This window comes from Bidens hawaiensis, unplaced genomic scaffold (assembly GCF_021521415.1).
Source record: "Bidens hawaiensis isolate Kalapana, Puna unplaced genomic scaffold, B.hawaiensis_p1.1 tig00026727_1, whole genome shotgun sequence".
In the NCBI taxonomy this organism is placed as follows: domain Eukaryota; kingdom Viridiplantae; phylum Streptophyta; class Magnoliopsida; order Asterales; family Asteraceae; genus Bidens; species Bidens hawaiensis.
In genome coordinates, this window is record NW_027494304.1 from 275,901 (window position 1) to 302,556 (window position 26,656).

General features: G+C 40.4%; 1 protein-coding gene across 1 annotated transcript; it reads left to right on the forward strand.

Moving 5' to 3' along the window:
- The first annotated feature begins 23,427 nt into the window (after positions 1-23,427).
- Positions 23,428-25,800, forward strand: LOC143573939 (ras-related protein RABA5c-like). The gene is made up of 2 exons (XM_077058701.1): positions 23,428-23,828; positions 25,391-25,800. The coding sequence occupies exons 1-2, from the start codon at positions 23,495-23,497 to the stop codon at positions 25,708-25,710; spliced, it is 654 nt and encodes a 217-aa protein (XP_076914816.1). The 5' UTR covers positions 23,428-23,494; the 3' UTR covers positions 25,711-25,800.
- Positions 25,801-26,656: the final 856 nt, after the last annotated feature.

Sequence of the window (26,656 nt, forward strand, 5' to 3'; positions counted from 1 at the left end):
GACCCGCACCATCAGTAGAGTGTGGTGGTTCAAGGAAAGCTTTGAGGATAGCTAGCCCATCATCAGCAGCAGCAATCTCGTTTACCTTCTCCACCACCGGATGCGGGAAGGCGGCATACTGATTCACTGCTTGGTCATACGCAGCTTCAGTATCCACATTGTAAATAGGGAAGTTGGAAGGCGGAATGCCTTGTTCAACAAACCCTAGACCAAGCAAGAAGCCAGCCTTTTCCCCATCCTCATGAGAAGCGTTGAGGGCTGCGCTCATCGCATCGTCATATGATGTGTTCGTGAACACCCGATGCACAACCTAAAAAACAGAAGTATATCAAAAACTCTTCTAAGGAAAAGCGTAAAGAAATTGTGAAACTACGCATACCTGAGACAACGCTTCTCGGAGAATCCATTCCTTGGTAACCAGAGCCTCCTGGAGGGCAGCTTGAGCTTCATTACGGGCGCGTTCGGCTTCGTTCTTTGTAAGGTTGGCAAGCAACACATCTTTGGCTGCAGCCTCTTCGACGCCCTTTAGCTTACGCTCAGTGTGGTCAAGCACCCCCCTCTGGTCCAAGATCTCTTGGAGCTTCTTGGCATCTTCCATGGCCAAGGCATCATGAGCCTGCTGGAGCCTCTCTAATTTGGCTTTAAGTTCCTCATTCTCGATGCGTAGAGGCTCAGCAGCAGCTTCAGCCTTGGTGGCCCTCTCGGTTGCGTTCCGTGCAGTTTCCTTAGCCAACCGAAGCTGTTCATTAACAGCTTGGGCGGCCTTGGAACGGGCCTCGAGACGAGCCTGAACGTCAACCTCAAGGGCCTTGAAGGCCTTCTCCTTCTCCGCAGCAACGGCGGAGAGCCTCCTGTTCTCCTCCCGGACAGCCCGCGCCTGAGCTACTTCTTGGATACGAGCTGCCTTTAACTTGTCGTTTTCACGACAAAGCAGCTCGACGCGCGGCTGCATCCGGGCTACGAGAATGCGGAGCTCATTTGTCAACCTACCCTCCTGGTAGCTTGACATTGCTTCCCCCAGCGCCCCACTTGGGGCGGCGTGGCGCGCGCACTCGACGCATTCCACAGGCGTCCGAAGGGTTGTTCCTCGGCGGATGTTCCATCGTGGAACATACACTTCATTGGAATCCGACACTGCAAAAGCAAAAAGCAGTTAGGAAAAGATGATAAAAAAAATATAAAATAAAATAATAAAAGGCCAAAATAACCCTACGCACCTGTAGGGTCGACGACAGGCCTGTAGCCGCCAAACCCATCACCCGAACCTAACGGATATCCATCCAAGAGGTCAGGCAGATGGGAAGGAGGCAGAGATTGGCTTGACGCCCCAACCCCGGACATACCTGAAGGACCGGCCGTAGTCGCCGGCGCCGGAGGAGGCATAGCGGAGGCCGCCGTGGTAGAAACCAACGGAGGTGAACTCACCGGAGGTGAACTCACAACCGCGTCCGCGGCTGTGGAAGAATCCACAGAAACACTCACCGCCGGCTCAGTGAAGGAATCAGTGAATATGGCACTGACAGCCGGCGGAGACGTCGTCACAGTTGGAACAGTTGGCTCAACCGGGTGAGCAACTGAACCAACTGAAGCAGGCGCAGTCGCCTGGGTCATCGCCTCAGGTAGGTTGACCAAACCTACCGTCATGGGTCCGGAGGTGCTCCTCCCCGCTCCACCCTGGAATGCGGTAGCATCCACGCCTACACAAAGAAGATATATAAGTATAATGGCGGAAAGTTATGCAGTTAAGATAAAGGAAGTATACTTACGGGTCCTTTTGAGCTTGAAGGTGCGAACGGGCGGGGACGAACCCGATGGAGCCGGCCTCTTCGTACCGGTCACCGTCGTTGTCCTGGGCTGCTCGGAGGTGACAGCCGTTTCAACCTCCAGAGCAGTGGTCTCAACACCACCCGGGTTCCCCGCCGCCTCTTCACTCTCGGTCTCCGACTCAGACCGGTTCACCTGGTCGACAGTGGAGGCTACCTTCGCCTTGCCCTTCCCGCCAGCAGCCTTCTTCTTCCGCGCAAGAAAAGGACCATCTGCGGATTCCTCATCAGAAGATGACAAGATTAGAGGAATTCCAGCAGAGGTTTCAGCATTCAGAGGGCGAGGGTTAAATAGTCTTTTACCTGGCCGCGTGGCGCTCAGTATTTCGTGGCCTGGCGGGTAGGCCTCCACAAACCGATCCGCAATCTGCGCAAGGATGGGCAACTCGTTCTCGTCAAGAGCACGAGTACCCAACCGAGCGGGACCGTCAGCTTCCCGCGGATGCAGGAGGGACTGCAAGTCATTTCGCTCTGAAATAAAAAGAAAAACAGTTAGAAAAAACCTTAAATCAACAAAGAAGACGGAGCATACCGTAAGGGATAAAGTTCAAACCGTATTCAAGTACAATGGGAATCTGTGGCGCATCCGCCCCAGCATCCTTCCACACCCTGCTCATACCGAGCATCACCATCCCGGACTCCGGAAAGCGGTAAACCGGAGTCTGGATCCGGGAAATCTTGGAGAACCATTCCGCCTCCTGGTAGTTGGAGGCGTGAAGGCTGGGGAGAGCTCTCCCGTTCTTAAATGTCATCGCTATAGGGACGACACGGGCAGAGATGTAAAAGAACTCCCGCTTCCAAGACCGAAGACTGCGCTCGGTAGCGCAGATCTTCAAACCATTGATCCGGGTGACCAGGGTGTACCAGCCTTGGATGCACCTCCAGGAGTAGAAGGTCATCAGGCGGTCGACGTGGGGATCCACGCCAAGAATGAGGCACACCCACTCAAAATGGCGGATCTTGGCGATCGCCATTGGGTGTACCTCCGTCAGGTGCACACCGTGTCTATCCAGAACACGGTATACAAACTTCGTCAACGGGAACCTAAGATTCCCATAGACGAAGAAGGCGGCATATACCCCTATTTTGCCCTTGGGGGCATCGTACACCGTCTGGTGTGGCTCCGGAAACTCAGGCTCGAACGGCTCGAGCATGAACTTCCGGACGATGTACCGGTAAAGCTCGATGGGAAGAGCACACTGGCATTCGCCAGCAGTGCTCTTATCGTCCTTATCGGACGTAGACGTCGGGTTCTCGACATACAAGTCAGACTCCTCGACGGTAGCTTCTGGATCATGAGTAGACGACATGTTTTTGAGGTAAAGAACGATTTCAGGAGAATGCTCGATAGAAAGTTAGAGTATTCGCCGGAAATCGCTTAGAAGAAGAAAGAAGTGAAAGTGTGGATTACCGTGAACCCTCTCCCCCTTTATATACTCATCGCAATGAATGCGATGAATTTAATGCGGAGGAGAGAGAAAGAGCTGGTGCAATGAAACTATGACACGTGGAAAAAGCAAGCTGGCAACAGCTGTTGACGGGACGCGCGCCGTAAAATCCGCACCCACGCGCCCGAAAAATAGCGCCCACGCGCCTGAAAAAGCGTCTGGAATGACCATATACTGTCACGTCGCCATAACTTCCTGCACGTCCTGACACTGTCAGAAGAAACCGTCGGACGACGTTTCAACAGTTTGGACTGTTCTTATCCTTTCACCAACTCTACGAATTTCAAAAAGATTCAAAAAGATTCAAAAGTAAGCGGGACTATACCCCTTACCTTGGCAACCAAGTAACTATAAGACAGGTGCGAGTACAGTGTCAAGGCAAAACCCTTCACATACTTAGCACCCGCAGGGAATGGACGCCAAGAATACCTTGGAAGTAAGATAACTATAAGACGAGTGCGGGTACAGTGTCAAGGCGAAACCCTTCACATACTTAGCACTCGCAGGGAATTGAAACCAAGAAGGATCTTCTGGGCCATGCTTGAGAAAAGGGAAATAACATCCCCGCATAGCGGGAACGTTGAGAACTAGATTGTTTGAAGCTCCAGGACGGAATTGGTTCTTTAACATAATTGATCACTATGTTTAAAACTACCAAAACCTCGTGGAGAATCTACACAAGTGAAACTCAACGCTCCTGACTTGCGAGGAGGTTACACACCTACCCGCATCATACCCAAAGATCAAGCAGAAAAGTCGGGAATTTCTGAACGTGACATTAGGGAAACCGCGGGAAGAATCCCCACGGACAACCTTAAAACAAAATCCTTTTCAAAACCCCTTGCTTAAGTCCAAAGTTCACCTCACTTATTAACAATTCATGAGAAGAACATGGGACTGGGGGGACTTGAAGAGGTAGGTCCCAGCAGAGCCCAGTTGGACCCGCAAGACTCACCTTGAAGAGGGACGTCTGCGCAAGGACCAACTGGTTCCGCAGGACCCACCATGCTCAGAGATGAAGACCTTACGCGCAGTACGCCAGCTGTTCCCGCAGGGAAAGCCTCCCAATGGTGAAGTACCCCGCCTGTCCCCGCAGCTGCGGATACAAGCCATCAGGGAAGGCTACCCGCACTAATAGCAAGGCTACACGCACAAGGCACTAACTCTCAATAATTCAGTGTCACCTGAAGGAATGAGCAAGGCGGGAATACTCCCACCCAAATGAGCCAGTCCGTATGCTTCTGGAAGATCTTTTGTACTATACCTGCCAAGGTATGGACAAAATAGACAAGATCTGACCAAAGCAGCCCATGAACCAATCACAGGGTGACAGCTCACCGACAACAGTACGAGGAGGAGCATGCTCTAGTACTGTTTGTCACTATTAGCCGCTGCCTACTCACCAACCCTTGTCGTGGCACGCACATAGCCTGCAGTTGGTGGAAAGGGAACAGTACACAACCGGCCTTGTCACTATCAGCCGCTGCCTACCCACCAACCAGCATGGCACGTGCGTAGCCCATAGTTGGTAGAACAGGAATACTATTCAGCCGGCTGTACCTTCTTGGAAACCTACCTTCGGCTATAAATACTCCAACACCTTGGAACGGTATGATCATCTTGTATCTTACCTTCACTAGCTATTTCTCTCAATATACACTTATATTCAGAGCAATCTAGTCTGATTCTCACGCCGGAGGGTGGTCACAAGGAGGAACCCCCCCTTCTCAGTGACGAGCTCACGGTGTCTATTTTGCAGGTCATCTGAAGAACATCCTTCTTTGCCGGACCTAACCCTCGTGGGAAACATTACTTAACCCCCAGATTATCCATAATCTACTCGGGGTCACCCAGTGTTTCTTCAAGTAACGAAATATATATTTTGTGAGTGTGGAATTAGCCAATTAGGTGTTACCCCATCCCGATTGCCAAATTAAATATGATATTTATATACCAAATTACACGAACCATTTACCTGAATCACATATTTAAATTTTTATTTTTATTTTTTTTCCTTAACTCTTCTCCGGTAATAAGTAAGTTTTCTTTAAGATATGCATATTGAAAATATTATTTATAGTTAAAACATAAAAACATATAAAAATAGGGATGGAAAAGGTGGCATGACTTTGTTCGATTCATGAATAACCATGATAAGAACTTATTTGTAATTCAGCTTACACTGATTGTACTTTATCTAGCCGACTGACTAAAAAACATTAGAACCGAGTTTGAAACTTTGAATAGAACGTAGTACACACATATTAATCATCATCATTATTTTTCTAGTATACCGGTAGTTTAGTTGTACTTTGTTATTTAAGATCTGTATAATTTGAAATTATTGTTTACTTGTTATTTGAGACTTGTATAGAAAAACATATGAACTCATCAAAATCCAGAAGGAAAAACAAGCCAATTCATCGAGCAATCGAGCCATACGCTAGCTTGAATTAAACACAACTCGGATATGTTTTACGTTAACAACTAAAGTAAAACTTTCAACTATAATTGTCGTTTATTTTGTCTTAATCTAAGTATTGTTGAATTGTGGTTTTAGTAATTTGTATCATAATCATTTGACGCGTAAAAGTAATTGTTATATTATAGTGAATAAGACTTTTACGTAGACTTTTATAAAGTGGCTATTATAACAACAAATAAAATAGAGGAACGAAATTAATAAATGAATTGAAGTCATTGTTATAGTTTGATGATTCATTATAAAATCGTTTAAAATATAATAAAAGTGCAAATCGCCAAGTCTGTAACCGTAGCTTACAACAACTCAACGAGCACACAGTATTTAAAGGTGTTGTTAAACATACCTCCATTCTTTCACATACTTGGCCAGCTGAGTCCTTGCATGTTAAACAAATAATGCCCCTCCCACATAAGCGAATATAGATGTTTTAAAAAAAATAAAAGAGATACATTTAGCCGAACTCTGATTTGTCATGATTAAAGCCAGAAAACCTAGAAGCTAAATTGATATGTACTAAATGTTTCATACGTTTATAGTTATGTTAGGTTTGAGTATGTTCTTTGTATTTTTGGTGTCCATCTTTTATTTGGAAACATGATGAGATAATGACATGAAATATTGGTGAACGGCTGAACGCTCCAACAATAAATTTATGTTGTTTTAAAGGAAATAATAAAAATAACAATAATTATAAAATTATCAATTTTTTTTGTTAAACATTAATGAATAGTTATTGATTTCTATTACCACTATATGGTATTTAAAACAATTAACCAGGAGGCAAAAGTTATATTTTTCTATATTTGTAAAGAAATTGTTTATTGCATGTTTGGAGTCGTATACACACCCCACATCTATATAATCATATATAAAAAACAATTTTAGGTAGAATATTGTCGATTTTTTTGGTAATTTTATTTTCATTTACCGTTGAATGATACATAAAAAGAGATGCTTATTTTAACAAAATAACGAAATGTAACTGATGGTAGCTCATTGAGACGCCGACCGCTTTTTGCCAACAACCGACAAGCATAATGGGTCACAGAGAAGTATAAGCTACCATGAAAAGAACATAAAGTTATATGTTGTGAGGTTTTGTGTCACAACTTCACATGAGTTGTAGATAGTGGCCATGGTGGAACAACTGCATAGGAGATGATTAATCATCGTCAAATGGCCTTTTTTCTCTCCTTCTAGTCATGGAGGAGGTGATCGACTACCTTCATTGTTGTCCGATAGTTTAATTTGGGTTAAACAATCTCAATAATTTGTTTTGGTTTTTTTTGGAGAAGATAGATGGTGGAGTAGACGTGAGAGGAGTGAGGTGAGGAGTTCATAAGAACGACTGCAAACAAGAATGTGAGAGTAGGAGGAGAGATGACATAGGATAATTGGTCGGTTTTAGCGTCAGAGAAAGTGTCTGACTACAGCGTGTGCGAACGCGCGCGGAGAGAGAGAGAGATAGAATTGGGGAGTGATAACATAACGAATTTGGATAAAGCTAAAAATTAGCTTATTGGGAAGGCGGGAAGCTCTTAAGGCTATATGAAACACTTCTCATCCACGTCATCGTCAAATCAATTTTTCCTTATTTCTTTCATGAACTTTCATGAAATTGGTATTACGCATATTTTTCTAGATTTTTCTAAACTAATTTTCAGTTATTTAATTTAATTAATAGAAACTACTATAAATTATATAGGGAAAATTACTCAAATAGACAAGTTTGACTAAAAATTACCAAAATAGACATGTCTATTTAGCCTACATCTCTCCAATCATTGGTTTTTAACCAATAAACAACTGCCACGTCATCGAAGCCGGCTAAGGCGGCTAAGCCTTAGCCTTCACTTTATGGGCACATAATTTTATAAAAAGTAAAAGGGTCCCACCTTTAACCAATAAAAATTCGACACGTGTCAAAGACGGCTAAACTTAGCCTACATTTATGGTTATTTAGCCGACAGCTTTGACTCTTAGCCGGCTTCGGGATACGTGTCTATTTAGTTAGCCGGCTCCAAATATTCCTTCTTAGCCGGCTCCAACTCGGCTTGTAGGCTAAGGCTTCATTTAGCTGCCTTCAATCTTTTCATTTAGCCGTCTAATTTTAGCCGCCAAAATTGAATATTTTACCAACCTTATTAAATATTTAGCCGGCTTTACTTAGCCGTCGTCTTAGCCGGTGTAAATTTAGCCGCCAAATTTGAATATTTTACCAACTTACCAACTCTATTAAATATTTAGCCGCCTTCACTTAGCCGTTTTCTTAACCGGTGTAAATTTAGCCTCCAAAATTAAATATTTTACCTACTCACTTAATTATTTAGCCGACTTCGCTTAGCCGTCAATTTTTTTTCTCTTAGCCGGCACGTTTTAGCCATCAGCAATAAATACTTAACTACCCAAATTTAACTTTTCACCAACCATTTTTATAAAACTAACAACCACATTCTCTACATATTATAAAACCATCTTCACCCTCTCAAAAGATACTCATTTTTTAAAAAAATATGTTAGTATCTACATATTATACACCATATATTTATAAAACCATCTTCACCCTCTCAAAATATTATTAATGAACATTTCCGTGTATTACTTTTTTGTTAGTATCTACATACATAAAAATAATTTTAATAAAAATAAACCAAGTTAATTCATTCATAAAAAACTTGGCTAAGTAAAGCCTACAATCTGATCTGAGTAAACGACGACGTTAACAAACATATTTTAAAAAAAATGAGTATCTTTTGAGAGGGTGAAGATGGTTTTATAAGATGTAGGGAATATGGTTGTTAGTTTTATAAAAATGGTTGGTGAAAAATTAAATTTGGGTAGTTAAGTATTTATTGTTGATGGCTAAAACGTGCCGGCTAAGAGAAAAAAAAATTGGCGGCTAAGCGAAGCCGGCTAAAAAATTAAGTGAGTAGGTAAAATATTTAATTTTTGGGGCTAAATTTACACCGGCTAAGAAAACGGCTAAGTGAAGGCGGCTAAATATTTAATAAAGTTGGTAAGTTGGTAAAATATTCAATTTTGGCGGCTAAATTTGCAACGGCTAAGAAGACGGCTAAGTGAAGCCAGCTAAATATTTAATAAGGTTGGTAAAATGTTCAATTTTGGCGGCTAAAATTAGACGGCTAAATGAAAAGATTGAAGGCGGCTAAATGAAGCCTTAGCCTACAAGCCGAGTTGGAGCCGGCTAAGAAGGAATCTTTGGAGCCGGCTAACTAAATAGACACGTATCCCGAAGCCGGCTAAGAGTCAAAGATGCCGGCTAAATAACCATAGATGTAGGCTAAGTTTAGCCGCCTTTGATACGTGTCGAATTTTTATTGGTTAAAGGTGGGATCCGTTACTTTTTATAAAATTCCGTGCCCATAAAGTGGAGGCTAAGGCTTAGCCGCCTTAGCCGGCTTCGGTGACGTGACAGTTGTTTATTGGTTAAAAAACCAATGATTGGAGAGATGTAGGCTAAATAGACATGTCTATTTTGGTAATTTTTTAATCAAACTTGTCTATTTAGGTAATTTTCCCAATTATATATCTCTATAAATATTGGTGTTTGAGAATTTGTGTAATGAATAGCAAATGTTTTCCTTTGCTTTAAATTGACATGTGTGTGTTACAAAATTCGTTCGGACGTTTCTTAAAAAAAATAATTAAATCACATAGTTTACTTTTTTATTGATCGACCACAAAAATTTTGCACATGAAGTTTAGTCACAAAGTGCAATATTTAAAGTTTGATTTAAAATTAGAAACTAAATATGCATGTGTTCTTAATTTTTTCTCTCTCAACGTTCTAGTGTTAATTTTGTGATGAATTGAAATGATACAAACATGAGTATGACATCAGTATTGGTATTCATTTTTATGGTTATCGATCGAGTGTTTAGTTTGTACACAAAGTTTTTTTTTTAATTTAAATTAGTATAGTTTTTATTTTTTTTTTCATAAATTGACCACAAAATTTTTGTACTTGAAAGTTAGCCACAAAACTTATATTTATTATTTCCATTGCCTTTACTTTTTTTAAAACAAATCTTAGTACACATATGTATTTAATTATTTTAGGTGTCATGGTATAAAATTTGTGATTAACTAAACCAATACTGACATTGGTAGTGATATTCGTTTTTATGGTTTCGGTTAATGTCAATATCTTTTTGGGCGTGTCACAACTTTATTCATGTCTACAATTTTCGATTAATGTAAAACATGTGTCGATATCTCTTATCGCAACTATATTTCTATGGTTTTCAGTATAATTTTTTCCAACACATATTTTAGCTCATGGCCATACAGAGTTTAAACTGTACTAAGCTTATTCACTAGGGTGATGCTATTTAACACACAATTGATTTTTGGTCGATAAACAGAATCCTCATCTAGTATTTCTATGTTTGAGATGCATTCCATATATCCATGAGCTCCACTCCATCACACGATGATGGGTTAAAATATTAAATTATTATTCATATATATACCGTATATTAATTAATGCTTTAGTTAGACGTGTACTATAAGGATTGACAATGAGGCCATGACATGTCTTAAGGTTTGATAAATCAATTGATTCCTAATTCAAACAAAACATTAAAGAAATTTTAAAACGAATTAAAAGGTCAACACGTACAAGAAAATAAAGACCTTAGAAGAGACTTGACAAATGACACCGAGTATGACAATACATTTCCAGAAGTTTTTATCAGCTTATCAATAATGAAACTTCATTAAAATATATCATGTCTAGAAAGATATGTTATTAAAATAAAACTTACATGATTAATGTTTTGAAAATCATATATTGCGATGTGTTAGGCCTAATGAGGATCATGAAACAACGTGCTTCTATATGTTTATCTGTATTCTATAACAATTTATAAGATAGACTATTCATGATTTCATGCATAATGAATATTATCATAGTTCATTTGAGGTTACAAAAATGCTAGAAGTGTCTCACTAGTTAAAACATTTAAAGTATATAAGAAAAGTTTCGAAAGAATAATTTTATTAGAAATAATACTCTCGTTAGTTTATTATAGTTTAGTTAAACTTTGTTATAAAGTTTAGTTAACAAAGTTAGAATGAAAATAATACTCTGGTACTATTATATGTGTGTGTGATATAATTTCCTTAGTCATTGTTTATCAAAGATCAGATGCATTTGAGTTTGATTTCTCACTCCAATTCGGTTACCACATATTACGAGTAAGTCGAATTAGTTAGATGATGTGGTAGTCTCTAGACGACAAGAACAACTTGCTAATGATGAAAATGAACCCCTTGCATTTAGACAAACCTTTCTCATGTTAATAACCGAGGTTATAAACCCGTGTGATACATAAAGCTGGGTAAAAAAAATCTGAAATTAACAAAATTAGTTATGATTAACATACATTAGCAAGAAGAATCCATCACAACATGATCTAATAACATGTAAAAAAAGGTTGAGATATATAAATAAACACCGTTTGATAACGCAAATAAGTGATCTCACTAGTGAGGTCTTCAGCCAATTCTCCTAATAATTTAAGAATCACACTTATTTTTAAGTTTGGCCATTGGCCCATTGGTGACATCCTAAAAATGTCGAATTGCTATCAATAACCATTGATAGATAACAATGCAACAACATAAGGGTTCACGTCAAAAACATTCCTACATACATGCTCAAAACATACATCCCAAAAACAAAAACAAAAACAAAAACAAAAACATTGTCATAACATCTACCCGAAAGAACCAAAATGCAAAAGACCAATTAATAAGAAAATTAAACTAAAAAAATGTTCACTAAACATTAAGTTATATTAGAGACAATGACCATTTATTCACCTCTTACTACACGGTCTTGATTGTTTGGAGATACATTAGCTCTTGGTGTAAAATGAGACCTATTTTCGTTTTAAATATCCGTGACATTTTGGAACTTCATAAATAGATTCCTAATGTCAACCGTCTCAAGGACATTATTCAAGGGATTTTGGTGAAAGGATGTTGTTGTATCTGGTTGGCTAGGAACGAACTTTACATTTCCAACAAGGACGCTAATCCTAGGACTCTAGCTAGGAGAATTTTGGAAGATATGAAGGCCTTTAGCTATCTTTAGTCAAGCAATAGATTCAAGAAAAAAATAGTTTATTCGTTAAATTATTTGGTGTAAATATCGTTATTTGTTTTGCCCTTTCTTGTGGGGCGGATTTAATAAAATTGACATTTCAAAAAACAAAAGTAATTATAAATGGGACATTTGCATGTAAGTTTTGTCAACACGCTTTTTTGCTTCCATTTTTTAACTTTTCTAAAATTAAAATATATAACCCGTGTACGTTAAGAACAACTAAAATTGGCCTAAAGCTATTATGTTGATTTAGTTTTTGTATCGATTGACAAAGCTTTTTGAATGGTACTTTTAGTGGTATGAATAACTTTAAATAATTTGTAGTATTACTTTACATGTTGAACAAAGCTTTTTATACATAATACATAAGACCCTCACAACTCACAACGCGCAACGCTTAATACTAGTTAATTATAACAACTAGGTTAGATTTAAGTATGCAACAAAGACAAAAGAAGAATAAGTTTATATTTCCAAGCGTTTAAATTTGATATTTAAATATGATCACCCTCATGCCGTCATGCGTGCAACTAATGGCACATCATTCTCTAATGAACATTTCCTTTTCAAAATAACATAATATACCATATGAAAATCATAAATAAATATATTGCTCGATTATTTAGAATGAAATAATATGAAATGTCATATAAATCTTAATGTACAAAAATGGACGAGTTAGGATAAGTAACGGAGATTATTCGACCAAAATAGGCTCGCACTGAAAACTAGTCCGTTGTAATTGCTTCCCCCGGGGGGGGGGGGGGGGTAGCACAAATGCATTGGCGGTGGAGGTGGCAACTGTAACACCCCGACCAAAGGCGGATTATACATCGGGGCGCCACATATTGTTTCATTACCCGTGACACTATTTGGTGTCAATATTTATTAATACACATTTATCGCGCACGCGCAGCGTAAACAAGATAACATAAATCAACATAAATCAATATATATTATAGAGCAAAATATTCGAACAACATTAACTTGTCTTGATACATTTTAATCTAGGTCCAAAAGTAAAAACGTCCTACGTGTCCACAAGCTCCAAAACAGCTACTGCAAACCTGAACATGTGTTAAAATAAACGTCAAACACTTGCGTGTTGGTGAGAAATCAAGTTTAATAGTTAATAATAGATAACAATAAATCTGCGCGCAACACGTGTATGTCTAGAGTTTGACAAGGGTGTAATCAGATTGTGATCAAGCCTAAGATAGATCATAGCTCATAGTTCAATCCGTGCTCCCAATTGAGCACAAAAACGAGAAAACATCTGTGCAAGTGTAAACAAAGAAAACCGTAAACGATAGGTCTCCCGTGTTCATCTAATGGTACCATGCGAACTGCGGAATAGGCCGAACAAAGCGGTTGATGATACACATACAAATAAACAGCCAAGTAAACGTCCTCAACACATGGGATACTGCGCGACTAAAGTTCATAAACAGTTTTAAGACTCAAGTTTTGTACGAACACATGAACATCCCAAAACATTAAAATAAAAAGGGATTAGATACGAGATACCTCACTTGATAAACGGTGCGGTGTAAGTTAAAGCAAGAACCGACTTTAAACAAGCACAAGTTAACCTATAAATAAGATTATTGTTTTAACGATCGGTTTTAAGTCTTGATTTCAAGTTAGCATAATTAATAAGTAAATTATTATATATAATATATATTACCGGAAAAGCAGGAAGAGCAAGGAGGAAGACGGAGGCAGAGAGAGACGGCAGAGAGCAAAGGAGCAAGAGAGAAACAGGAGAGTTAATGTGCTTGTGTGTGAAGTGTTATGAAAATAATATTATTATTTATAGGGAAACCCTAGGAGACATAAATCCAGAAAAAGGGGAAAAGATCTTCAACAGGATCAAGCAAAAGATATCAACAGTAAAAGATTCCAAAAGCAAGATATCAAAAGATATGGCAGCAGGGAAAAAGAGAAAAAGGCTGACAGGTTACAGTAAAAGCATGGACGGTTCAGATAAGGGTACTGGAAAAGCAAGGAAAAACAGATCTCAAAAAATAATGTCAGTCACTTTTTCTGCCAACCAATGGGGTTGGTGCGCATGCTGCGCCAAAAGTGGCTTTACAGACATAAAGCAGATTAGGTCAACGGCTCAAAGATAAGGCATTACAAAAGCAAACGGCTAGAATAAACAGAAGAAAAGATACAAGGGTTAAGCGTGAGAAGGCTGAGTGCGCGAGCGCGAAGGCTGGCACAACAATCCTTAGCGTGCTGCGAGAAGAACATAAATCCTTAACGCGACGCGGGAAGAACTTCAATTCTAAGTGCGTCGCGAGAACAGTTCGTCTCGCGTATCGCAGTAACAGGGGTTCTTCACGCAGGCTTCCTTGTAAGGAGTCTGGCGCGTGGAGCTGCGCAGACGACCTTAGGCGGGAAGAAACAAAAGACAAGGGGGGGGGGGTTCAAGACAAAAGGGCGGGACGACGACAAGAGGGACAAGAAAGGCGGAAAGAGAGAGAGGGAGGCGGGAAGGAAAACAGAGAGGCGGGAAGGAAAACAGAGAGAGGCGGGAAGGAAAACAGAGAGGCGGGAAGGAAAACAGAGAGAGGCGGGAAGGAAAACAGAGAGAGGCGGGAAGTAAAACATTATTATTAAAAGTAAAATAAATATTAAATCAAAACAGAAAGAGATCGGGTCAAAGAAACGGGTACCTGGGTCGGATCGGATTCGGGCAGTTGTCACAGTCTCCCCTACTTTAAGAAATTTCGTCCCGAAATTTAACTCGAAGTAGGATGCGTAGAGAAAAGGTACGGGTACTTGATCTTCATCTGATCTTCCTTTTCCCAAGTGAACTCGGCTCCGCGCTTGGACTGCCAACGAACTTTAACAATAGGGATGCGACTGCGCTTGGTTTTCTTCACCTCGCGATCCATAATCTCTACAGGCTTTTCAATAAAATGCATAGACTCATCAACTTGAACTTCATCAAGTGGAATGTGAAGGTTCTCGTCAGCTAAACACTTCTTGAGATTGGATACATGGAACGTTGGATGCACATTACTGAGCGCGAGCGGCAGGTCAAGTTTGTAGGCAACTTTTCCTACACGCGCGAGAATCTTGAATGGACCAACATAACGAGGAGCAAGTTTACCTTTCTTCCCAAAGCGGACAACACCCTTCCAGGGCGACACCTTGAGGAGAACAAGATCACCAACTTGAAATTCGAGAGGCTTCCGCCTACGATCTGCGTAACTCTTCTGTCGGCTTCTGGCAGTCAGCAGATGATCACGGATCTTGGCGATTTTATCGGTTGTCTCTTGAACAAGTTCGGGTCCTGTGATTTGAACTTCACCCACTTCGCTCCAACATATCGGGGAGCGGCACTTACGACCGTAAAGTGCTTCAAATGGGGCCATACCGATACTAGAATGATAGCTGTTATTATAAGAAAACTCGATCAGAGGCAGGTGCGAATCCCAATTACCTCCAAAATCAAGAATACAAGATCGGAGCATATCCTCAAGAGTTTGAATAGTTCGCTCAGACTGACCGTCAGTCTGAGGATGATATGCGGTACTCATGTCCAAGCGAGTTCCTAGCGCAGATTGGAGAGATTTCCAAAAGCGGGATATAAAACGGCCATCGCGATCGGATATGATGCTCAAAGGAATACCATGACGGCAGACAATTTCCTTGACGTAAAGCTGCGCGAGTTGCTCAACACGGTAGTTTTCACGAATGGGCAGGAAGTGAGCAGACTTGGTCAATCGATCCACTATTACCCAAATGCTATCATGTTTGCTTGCTGTCAAAGGTAACTTGGTAACAAAGTCCATCGCTATACATTCCCATTTCCACGAAGGGATTTCTGGTTGTTCAAGCAAACCAGACGGGCGTTGATGTTCAGCTTTAACTTTAGAACAAGTCAGGCATTGAGCTACGAACACAGCAATATCCTTTTTCATGCCGGGCCACCAATAAGTAATGCGCAAATCCTTGTACATCTTATCGGCACCGGGATGAATAGAATATCGAGATTTATGTGCTTCACACAAGATATCAGCGCGAAGATTCTCCTCAAAGGGGATCCAGATGCGATTGAGATAGCAGAGAATTCCACTCAGATTAGGGACAAAGTGTGCTTCCGCGCCACACGCTAACTCGGCGCGAAGGTTACCATTACTGATGGATGCGCGCTGTGCTTCACGAATTCGCGATTCAAGGTTGTTTTGAATTGGCGCGAAGTGAAGCTGGGTGCGCGGCAAGATACAGTTAAGCTGGCAGGGTTTTCGGCTGAGCGCATCAGCTACCACATTAGCTTTACCAGGATGATACCGGATCTCACAATCGTAATCGCTGATGAGTTCGCTCCATCGGCGTTGCCTCATGTTAAGTTCCTTTTGATCAAAGATATGCTGAAGGCTTTTATGGTCAGTGTAGAGGATACACTTAGTACCATAAAGGTAGTGTCTCCAGATCTTCAAGGCAAATACAACTGCACCAAGTTCGAGATCGTGAGTCGTATAATTCTTTTCGTGAATCTTAAGTTGCCTTGATGCGTAAGCGATAACCTTGCCTCGTTGCATAAGAACACAACCGAGACCTTGGTTGGCTGCATCGCAATACACGACAAAATCTTCATTACCCTCAGGTAGCGCAAGAACAGGGGCTTCACACAACAAACGCTTGAGCGCTAGAAAGGCTTCTTCTTGCTTCGAGCCCCAAACATACGGTTTACCCTTGTGCGTTAGAGCTGTTAAAGGCAAAGCGATCTTTGAGAAGTTCGAAATGAAGCGCCGGTAATAACCAGCTAAGCCCAGAAAAGAACGGATCTCGGTAGGAGTGGTCGGTGTAATCCAGTTCTTGATTGCTTCAATTTTGGATGGGTCGACATGGATACCCATCTTGTTCACAACATGGCCAAGAAACTGTACTTCATCAGACCAGAATTCACACTTGGAAAGCTTAGCAAAGAGCTGCTCGGTTCGAAGCCTTTGCAACACCAATCGAAGATGTTGCTCATGCTCGGCCTTGGACTTAGAATAAATCAGAACGTCATCGATAAACACAATCACGAATTTATCCAAGAAAGGCCTACACACCCGATTCATAAGATCCATGAAAACGGCGGGTGCGTTGGTTAAACCGAAGGACATGACCAAGAATTCAAAATGGCCATAGCGAGTACGAAAAGCAGTCTTTGGAACATCTTCATCGCGGATGCGCAACTGGTGATAGCCAGAGCGGAGATCGATCTTAGAAAAACAAGAGGCACCTTGGAGTTGATCGAAGAGATCGTCAATACGCGGTAAGGGATACCGGTTCTTAATGGTGAGTTTGTTCAACTCACGGTAATCAATACACATGCGAAACGATCCATCTTTCTTTTTAACGAACAACACCGGAGCACCCCAGGGCGAAGAGCTAGGGCGGATGAATCCATTAGCAGTCAGCTCTTGAAGTTGGCTCGCCAATTCTTGCATTTCAGCGGGTGCAAGACGATAAGGAGATTTGGCTACGGGGGAAGCACCAGGGACAAGATCAATACGGAACTCGACTTCACGAGCGGGAGGGATACCAGGAAGATCATCAGGAAAAACTTCAGGGAAATCACGCACAACAGGGATATCGCGAAGCTTCTTTTCTTCAGCAGGTTTGACCACATGGGCTAAAAATGCAACACATTTCTTCCGCATGAGTCTTTGGGCTTCAGCGCAAGACATAAGCTTAAGGCCGCGGGAAGGTTTCTCGCCATAGATATGAAGATCACCATTTTCAAGAGGAATGCGAATCATTTTCTTGGCGCAAATAACTTCGGCGCGATTAAGCGAGAGCCAGTCCATACCAATAATAACATCAAAGCTTCCAAGAGGCATGGGGATGAGGTCGATTAGAAAATCGTTTTCGTTAAGGTTAAGCGTGCAATCTTTAATCACTGAGTTAATTAAAATAGTTTCGCCATTAGCCAATTCGACTGAAAAATCTTCTTTTAAGTTATCGCGCGGTCGCGCAAGCTTCTGCTCAAAGGCGCGAGAGATAAAACTTCGATCGGCGCCAGTATCAAAAAGTATAGAAGCAGAAAATCCGTTAAGTAAAAATGTACCATTAACTACGTCATTAATCGCTTGCGCTTGGTGCGCGGTTATGTTAAAAGCTCGTCCACGCGTTACTTGGTTCGAAATCTGGTTCACCGGATTCGCTTGCGTAATCTGAACTTGTAGCCTTGGGCACGCGTTCCGGAAATGACTGGGATTACCGCAGTTAAAGCACGATCTCGGTCGTGGATTCTGGTAAGTTGGTTGTGGGTTATGCGGGTAGACTGGTGGTGTTGGCGCAATTGGAGGGGTTCTACAATACTCAACAGAATGACCTACGCGGCCACAACGGTTACACTGGCGACACGGGGTTTGGGTTGGGTGATGAAGTCTACAGGTTGGGCAAAAGGGTTGGTTTCCTGTATAAGGTTTCTTAGTTGGCGGGGCAGGGAGTGCTGGAGTGTTCAGGGCATAGTTGTGGACTACAGGGGGAATTGGGTAGGTTGATAGTGGGTTAGGCGCATAAACTGGAGGTTGGTAAATGGGTTGCTGGACAATGGGCGGGTTGGTAAGCGCGTAAGCTTGTCTGCGCTTACGTTTCTGGTTATGGTTGGAGGGTTCTGGTTTAGTTTCTGATGGTTCAGGGACAGTTTTGGTGGGTTTGGTCTTCTCAGTTCCCCGCAGGAATAGGGTTCCTGCTCTGACATGGTTGTCGCTGAGCACAGCGGCCAACTCTATTGCGTCAGAGAGGGTTACTGGGTTTCTGGCCCATACAGAATCTTGAATTTCCATGGGGAGGCCCCCAAGGAATTTCTCTATGGCTCGGCGTGAAGGGGTAACAAGGTGAGGGACAAGTAGGCTTAGTTCATGGAAGCGCGTCGCGTACTCGCGCGCTTCGCCACTGTATTGCTTAAGATTCCAAAATTCTTCCTCCAGGCGCTTAACTTCGTTGGGAGGGCAGAATTCTCGCGTCAGAATTTCCTTGAATTCTTCCCATGTCATGCTAGAAGCAGCCTCTGCGCCACGCGCATGAGCTACTCCATTCCACCATGTAAGCGCTCTGGATTCCAGGACACTGGAGGCATAAAGGGTTCGTCTGTCTGAGGGGCATTGGGTATGGAGGAAAGTGTTTTCAATTTTCTCAAGCCATTGGAGCATCACGGTGGCTCCTTCAAGACCTGTGAACTTTGGAGGGTTACTCGCATTAAAAGATTTAATGTTATAACCGGAGGTGTTGGTATTGTTTTGGCTCAAAGCTTGGGCTATTGCGGTGGCCATTTCCTGGGAACGTTGCTGCCTACGCCTGCGCGAGGCTTCTCTCCTCTGATAACGGGCTGATAGCGGAGGCATTCTATAAAAGTTTTAAATTTTAGTTAATATCTTGGTTTTATCGCAAAGTATAACCTTATAAAGCTTGGTTTCACGGAGTTAGTTACTGTCAAAAAGTTAAAGTAAAATAAATGACCCTAAATGCAGACTTAGTAAAGGTAACAAATTCGAATCAAGAATCGGCAATTCATGCATCACCATGACTTTCCGAATTCCCAATTTAAAATATACAAGCAAATGAGTATTGGAGATTGACGATTCATGTATCACCATGACTTTTCAATCTTTAATATAAAATATACAATAAAATGAGTATTGGAGGTTGACAATTCATGTATCACCATGACTTTTCAAGTCTCCAGCCTCAGAACATAATCGTAATGGAAATTGAAAATCAACTATTCATGTATCACCATGACTTTTCGGATTTTCAAATCCAGCAAACGAATATGTAAAAATCTATGAAAAATCGAAGTTCAAAAATCGAAATATCGTGAAATAAAACATAAAATCATACACTGCGCAAGCGCGAGCATATTCATAAATAACGAGTAATTAACAATAAGCGCGCAAATATGAGATTTCTCTCATGCGCGAGAGGGGACTCTTAGGTTTTCTAGGTCGTTACGTCTAACCACCTATCCTAAAGTCAACGAGCTCTGATACCAATCTGTAACACCCCGACCAAAGGCGGATTATACATCGGGGCGCCACATATTGTTTCATTACCCGTGACACTATTTGGTGTCAATATTTATTAATACACATTTATCGCGCACGCGCAGCGTAAACAAGATAACATAAATCAACATAAATCAATATATATTATAGAGCAAAATATTCGAACAACATTAACTTGTCTTGATACATTTTAATCTAGGTCCAAAAGTAAAAACGTCCTACGTGTCCACAAGCTCCAAAACAGCTACTGCAAACCTGAACATGTGTTAAAATAAACGTCAAACACTTGCGTGTTGGTGAGAAATCAAGTTTAATAGTTAATAATAGATAACAATAAATCTGCGCGCAACACGTGTATGTCTAGAGTTTGACAAGGGTGTAATCAGATTGTGATCAAGCCTAAGATAGATCATAGCTCATAGTTCAATCCGTGCTCCCAATTGAGCACAAAAACGAGAAAACATCTGTGCAAGTGTAAACAAAGAAAACCGTAAACGATAGGTCTCCCGTGTTCATCTAATGGTACCATGCGAACTGCGGAATAGGCCGAACAAAGCGGTTGATGATACACATACAAATAAACAGCCAAGTAAACGTCCTCAACACATGGGATACTGCGCGACTAAAGTTCATAAACAGTTTTAAGACTCAAGTTTTGTACGAACACATGAACATCCCAAAACATTAAAATAAAAAGGGATTAGATACGAGATAACTCACTTGATAAATGGTGCGGTGTAAGTTAAAGCAAGAACCGACTTTAAACAAGCACAAGTTAACCTATAAATAAGATTATTGTTTTAACGATCGGTTTTAAGTCTTGATTTCAAGTTAGCATAATTAATAAGTAAATTATTATATATAATATATATTACCGGAAAAGCAGGAAGAGCAAGGAGGAAGACGGAGGCAGAGAGAGACGGCAGAGAGCAAAGGAGCAAGAGAGAAACAGGAGAGTTAATGTGCTTGTGTGTGAAGTGTTATGAAAATAATATTATTATTTATAGGGAAACCCTAGGAGACATAAATCCAGAAAAAGGGGAAAAGATCTTCAACAGGATCAAGCAAAAGATATCAACAGTAAAAGATTCCAAAAGCAAGATATCAAAAGATATGGCAGCAGGGAAAAAGAGAAAAAGGCTGACAGGTTACAGTAAAAGCATGGGCGGTTCAGATAAGGGTACTGGAAAAGCAAGGAAAAGCAGATCTCAAAAGATAATGTCAGTCACTTTTTCTGCCAACCAATGGGGTTGGTGCGCATGCTGCGCCAAAAGTGGCTTTACAGACATAAAGCAGATTAGGTCAACGGCTCAAAGATAAGGCATTACAAAAGCAAACGGCTAGAATAAACAGAAGAAAAGATACAAGGGTTAAGCGTGAGAAGGCTGAGTGCGCGAGCGCGAAGGCTGGCACAACAATCCTTAGCGTGCTGCGAGAAGAACATAAATCCTTAACGCGACGCGGGAAGAACTTCAATTCTAAGTGCGTCGCGAGAACAGTTCGTCTCGCGTATCGCAGTAACAGGGGTTCTTCACGCAGGCTTCCTTGTAAGGAGTCTGGCGCGTGGAGCTGCGCAGACGACCTTAGGCGGGAAGAAACAAAAGACAAGGGGGGGGGGTTCAAGACAAAAGGGCGGGACGACGACAAGAGGGACAAGAAAGGCGGAAAGAGAGAGAGGGAGGCGGGAAGGAAAACAGAGAGGCGGGAAGGAAAACAGAGAGAGGCGGGAAGGAAAACAGAGAGAGGCGGGAAGGAAAACATTATTATTAAAAGTAAAATAAATATTAAATCAAAACAGAAAGAGATCGGGTCAAAGAAACGGGTACCTGGGTCGGATCGGATTCGGGCAGTTGTCACAGCAACGACAGTGATAGTGGCAACTGGCAACAATTAGTAAGTGTCACAATGGTGGCGAGATGTTTTAAATTATCAAGTTTTATAATAGCGGTACCCGTTCTATAATTTGATTAACACAAAATTTTAACTAATTTTTTACTTTTAACAAAAAAATATCTTATTTATTAAAAGGCCTATAAAAATTGATGACGCTAAATATCTCGTCCTTTACATGGTTAAAACTAAGGTTGTGGAAATCAAGAATATATGGACACTAAATCATTATAAAATAGAAATAATGGTATAAATTTTAAAGAAAGGCATTAGTTTAGGCATATTTTTAAGAAAATGTTCATATATATCGGGAAACACTTAACGTTTTTACTTTATAATAATATATATGGATCTTAATTCTTAAGAAATATTCTAAGTATGTCAAACTAACATATTTTAAGAAAATATAGTGGATATACGAAGAAACATATACGTAAACAAAATAGATATTTTGCATCTTCATTTCTAAATGAAAACATTTTAAATATATATAGAGAAATTATATATAAGAAAATACAATGTTGCGTTATGTACACTTTATGAAACACCATTAATGTCACATATGATAGACGAAAAATAGTTATAAAAGTAATTGAAAACACCCAACCCAAATGAATGATAAGCATGAACTCAACCCGAGTTAACTTGTGAACCGAAAACACCCAACCTGAAATAATGATAAACTCGAGCCAAAACCTAAAACAATCAACTCGAATAATCCAAAACCTAAAAAAGTTACCCAAATGACATCCGTAATCTATATAAACATTGTCACTGTCTCGTATGTTCATATAAATTTTTTTAACGACCAACAAAGTATTCATTTTATTAAAAAGCACCCTCACTAGCAAGATGCTAACAAACACTAATTACATAATAAAAGTCACCTAAAAATAGCTTTGTCATCACCCAAACCACCCTTAAATAACATCAAAGTCACACCATTTCCCCAAGTTAGGCTAATATTCTAGGATCTATTGCGAACCCACAAGAAACAAAGTGCTTTTATTTCACCTCCCAAACCATTCAATTAAGTCAATTTCCTCTCAAATACCACTAGATCCCCAACCTTTCAAATGAACCAAATCATAATGAGATAAATCACGTCAAACGCCTTTGCTTTCCTTTTCGGTAACAACAATACAACTATTCAAAATGGGGTTGCGGCGCAGCTTGTTGCCCGTTTTCCTGCCACTCTATTGTAATCGTTTTATAGTAAATTATAATACCACTGTAACTCCAACTGATCCCGAGTCAAGAGAACAGAAAAGTTCAAAACTTAACACCAGCTCACAACATAATCCCACACCGATTGCGCAAACCGACACAAATCAAATAAAAGACCGCCTCCACCGCTACATTACGCCTCACCAGCATTAAAAACGAGATTCTTTCCATTTCAGCTCTCCATAATATCCAAACTTAGAATAAGCACAAATTTATTTCCCATCTAGGCCCAAATCATATTCCAGCCCACAAATATACAAAACACTAAAACACATCCACTTGTTTTTTTTTTTTACTTTAGTACAACATCCATCGGTCGGTCGGTCAATAATGGTCCACTAATAAAGCACAACCTCTGTCTTCTGTCTGCCAGCCTTTACTTCAACCGTTACCTCCTGTCCACCTTCACCAACAACAAATAATACAATCATCAAACAAATACAGATCTTCATCACTTCTTCTCATACATACAGATGGATTCATCAGATGATGAAGGTGAAGAGTACCTCTTCAAAGTGGTCATCATCGGCGACTCCGCCGTGGGCAAATCAAACCTCTTATCTCGGTACGCCCGTAACGAGTTCAACCCGCATTCAAAGGCCACAATAGGAGTTGAGTTCCAGACTCAGAGCATGGAGATTGATGGGAAGGAGGTGAAGGCTCAGATTTGGGATACTGCTGGCCAAGAACGGTTCCGTGCTGTGACTTCTGCTTATTATCGTGGAGCTGTTGGTGCTCTTGTTGTTTATGATATTTCTAGGAGTACCACGTTTGATAGCGTCGCCAGGTGGCTTGAAGAGCTTAATAGTGAGTTGTTGTTCAGATGATTCAATTTGATTTTAGCTTTGTTTGTTTAGTTTGGGGTTTGGGTTAGTGGGTCTTAGCTAGATCGAGACGTGTTTTGACTTTAGTGTGTTCTAGTGATGAGATCGGTATCGTAAAGAAAAATACAGGTGACGGAAACAACCGAAACCATATACGGAACACCTCGCCGTTTTATAGGTTCGGTATCTGCCGTTACCTGCACCATTGAAAAAAAATGGCATAGGTTATTCCCACACCATATAAGTTATTTGGACACCATATGCGCCTATGCGACTCGTATTACAGGGGCTATACGTGCCGTATAGGTGCAAAATTTTGTCCTTTTGTGATGGAGAGTGTTGGAGGTTTGAAGCCTATACGGCTCGTATAGGGGCTATACGACCTGTATAGGCTGGAAAAGCTACTATCCGTACATTAGTTAGTCATGTGAGGGCTATACGACTCGTATAGCCCCTATACGAACCGTATAGAGTTGTTAACACACCATGTGGGTGGTGTTTGAATATAACGACCCTTGAAAATATAAGAAAAGTCCAAAAACAAAAGTGTACCGATCCCCGAAACATGAAAACCGAGTGGTCAGTACACAATACCGATATATTATCTTAGGAGATTATTGAGACAAATCTTGTTTTATATTTAAAATTTTAAATATATCTAATATCTTAAAGAAGTACAATTGTATTAGGGATGAGATTGTATTACTCAAGGGTTATAAGGGGATGTTTATTATTCGGTTATATCATGTAAATTTTGGTACCATAAATTCTTTTGATCACTAGATTGACCTCTTCGTGTTCAATTCCTTAGAGGAGAGGGGTGGGGGTGTTTGCATTGCATTTTGGAAGTGACTATCTGATTCTAAGTTGCAAGGGTCTGTTTGGCTCATGGATGTAAACGGAATTGGAATTGGAATTCGGAAAGGGAAAACTTTCCGTCAAAAAATGTGTTTGGTCCGTTAAGTGAGGAATTGGAATTTGAAAAAAATTACACCAAATTCATTTGTTTGATGGAATTCTATTTAACCACTTTCAATATGCTATGCCAAACACCCCTAAACATAGCATGGATGAATTCTTTTGTCTCACTTGAGAATTGAGATTCCAGAGCTTCACATACGCGAGGCATTGCTCTATGTACAACCAGAAGCTTCAAGTAAACCATTCATTAGGGGTGCAAACAAGCCGAGCTGAGCACGAGCTCGGCTTGTTTATTATTTATTAGTTAATTTATATACATTTTTTACTTTTATATTTTGAGAAAAATTTAACCAGCTCGAGCTCGTGTGTGGTACCTTAAATGTGTCAAAGGTCCGCTTTGCAGTGTGAATCTAACACGCATATGTTCAAAAGAGTTGAAACTCAAATATAAACTAGGCTCGTAAGGCTCGATGAGCCTATACGGGCTTTATTTGATGCTCGGATAATTTTGAGTTTTTTATTAATACAATCTCGAGTCGCTCGTGAGCGGCTTAACAACACGTTTGCACCCTTACGATTTATAATTTTTTGAAAATAACTAACTTTTATATAAAACTTATGCAGCTCATTCGGAGACCACGGTTGCAAGGATGTTAGTGGGAAACAAATGTGATTTGGAGAATATCAGGGCGGTATCGGTGGAAGATGGCAAGAATCTTGCAGAGCAAAACGGGTTATTTTTCATGGAAACATCGGCTCTTGATTCAACAAATGTGAAAACGGCTTTCGAGATGGTTATTCGGGAGATCTATAATAACGTGAGTCGAAAAGTATTGAATTCGGATTCATATAAAGCTGAGTTATCTAAACACAGGGTGACTCTTGCAAACAATGGTGATGGTGGATCTAAACAAGACCAAAGCAAATACTCTTGTTGTTCTTGATTTTACTGAATGTTATTCTTTTTATATTTATATTTGGAAATTAAATTATTTTGTTTTTGGATATTATATAAGTTTTACATTTGTGTTTTTCAGAATTGTTAATTTGAAAAGGTGTATTCTTTACATGTTTATGTTGCCAATTGCCAATTCTTGTTACTTGTGGTTATGTGCACACGTGTACGTACGCGTTAAAATACTCAATGCCTTAAACTTACAGGGTGTCTTTTATGATGGGCGTTATATTCGTTTAGTTAGAACAGTTCGTTTATCTGAATGAGTTAAATGGGCGACGTATTGTAAACCAGTTTTTTGGAGTTATGTCGTGTGCGTGTATGTATAGTATGTATGTGGCTAAAATTACACAAATATGCTCGCACTTGTGTATTTAGACAAACTATCATATTATTAGATGCCCCAAAACTTACAAGAAAACCCTTTTGCGATGGATGTTTTGTTAATATGATAGAAAATAAACATATAATGGATATTAACCATTTGTCTAGACGATTTATACGAGTGTCAGGTTGTAAGCATGTTTAACCAATTGGTTTGTTGAAATTAGTGGGTTAACCAACCCATAAACGGGTTTCACACTTTCACATTGACATGTTTAATTAAACGAGTTAAACCTACAGACCAACGAGTTTTCGGGTTGTAAACTTGTTTAACTGATTGGTATGTTGTAATTAATGGGTTGACCAGGCCGTAAATGGGTTTGGTATTGATATGCTTCATTAAACAAGCTAATCATGCTGCATGCAGACCTGAATATGACTCATTAGGCGGTTAGTCTGTTAATCAATCTGGTATTAAAAAGCTATACATTGTCAATGTTTTGTATCGTGTTAGAAATAGCAATCGTTATAAGATATTATGTGTGATAAAAAAGAAAAAGAAATCATAGATCCCACATTTTGTAATATTTCATCATTTAATGAATGAGTTG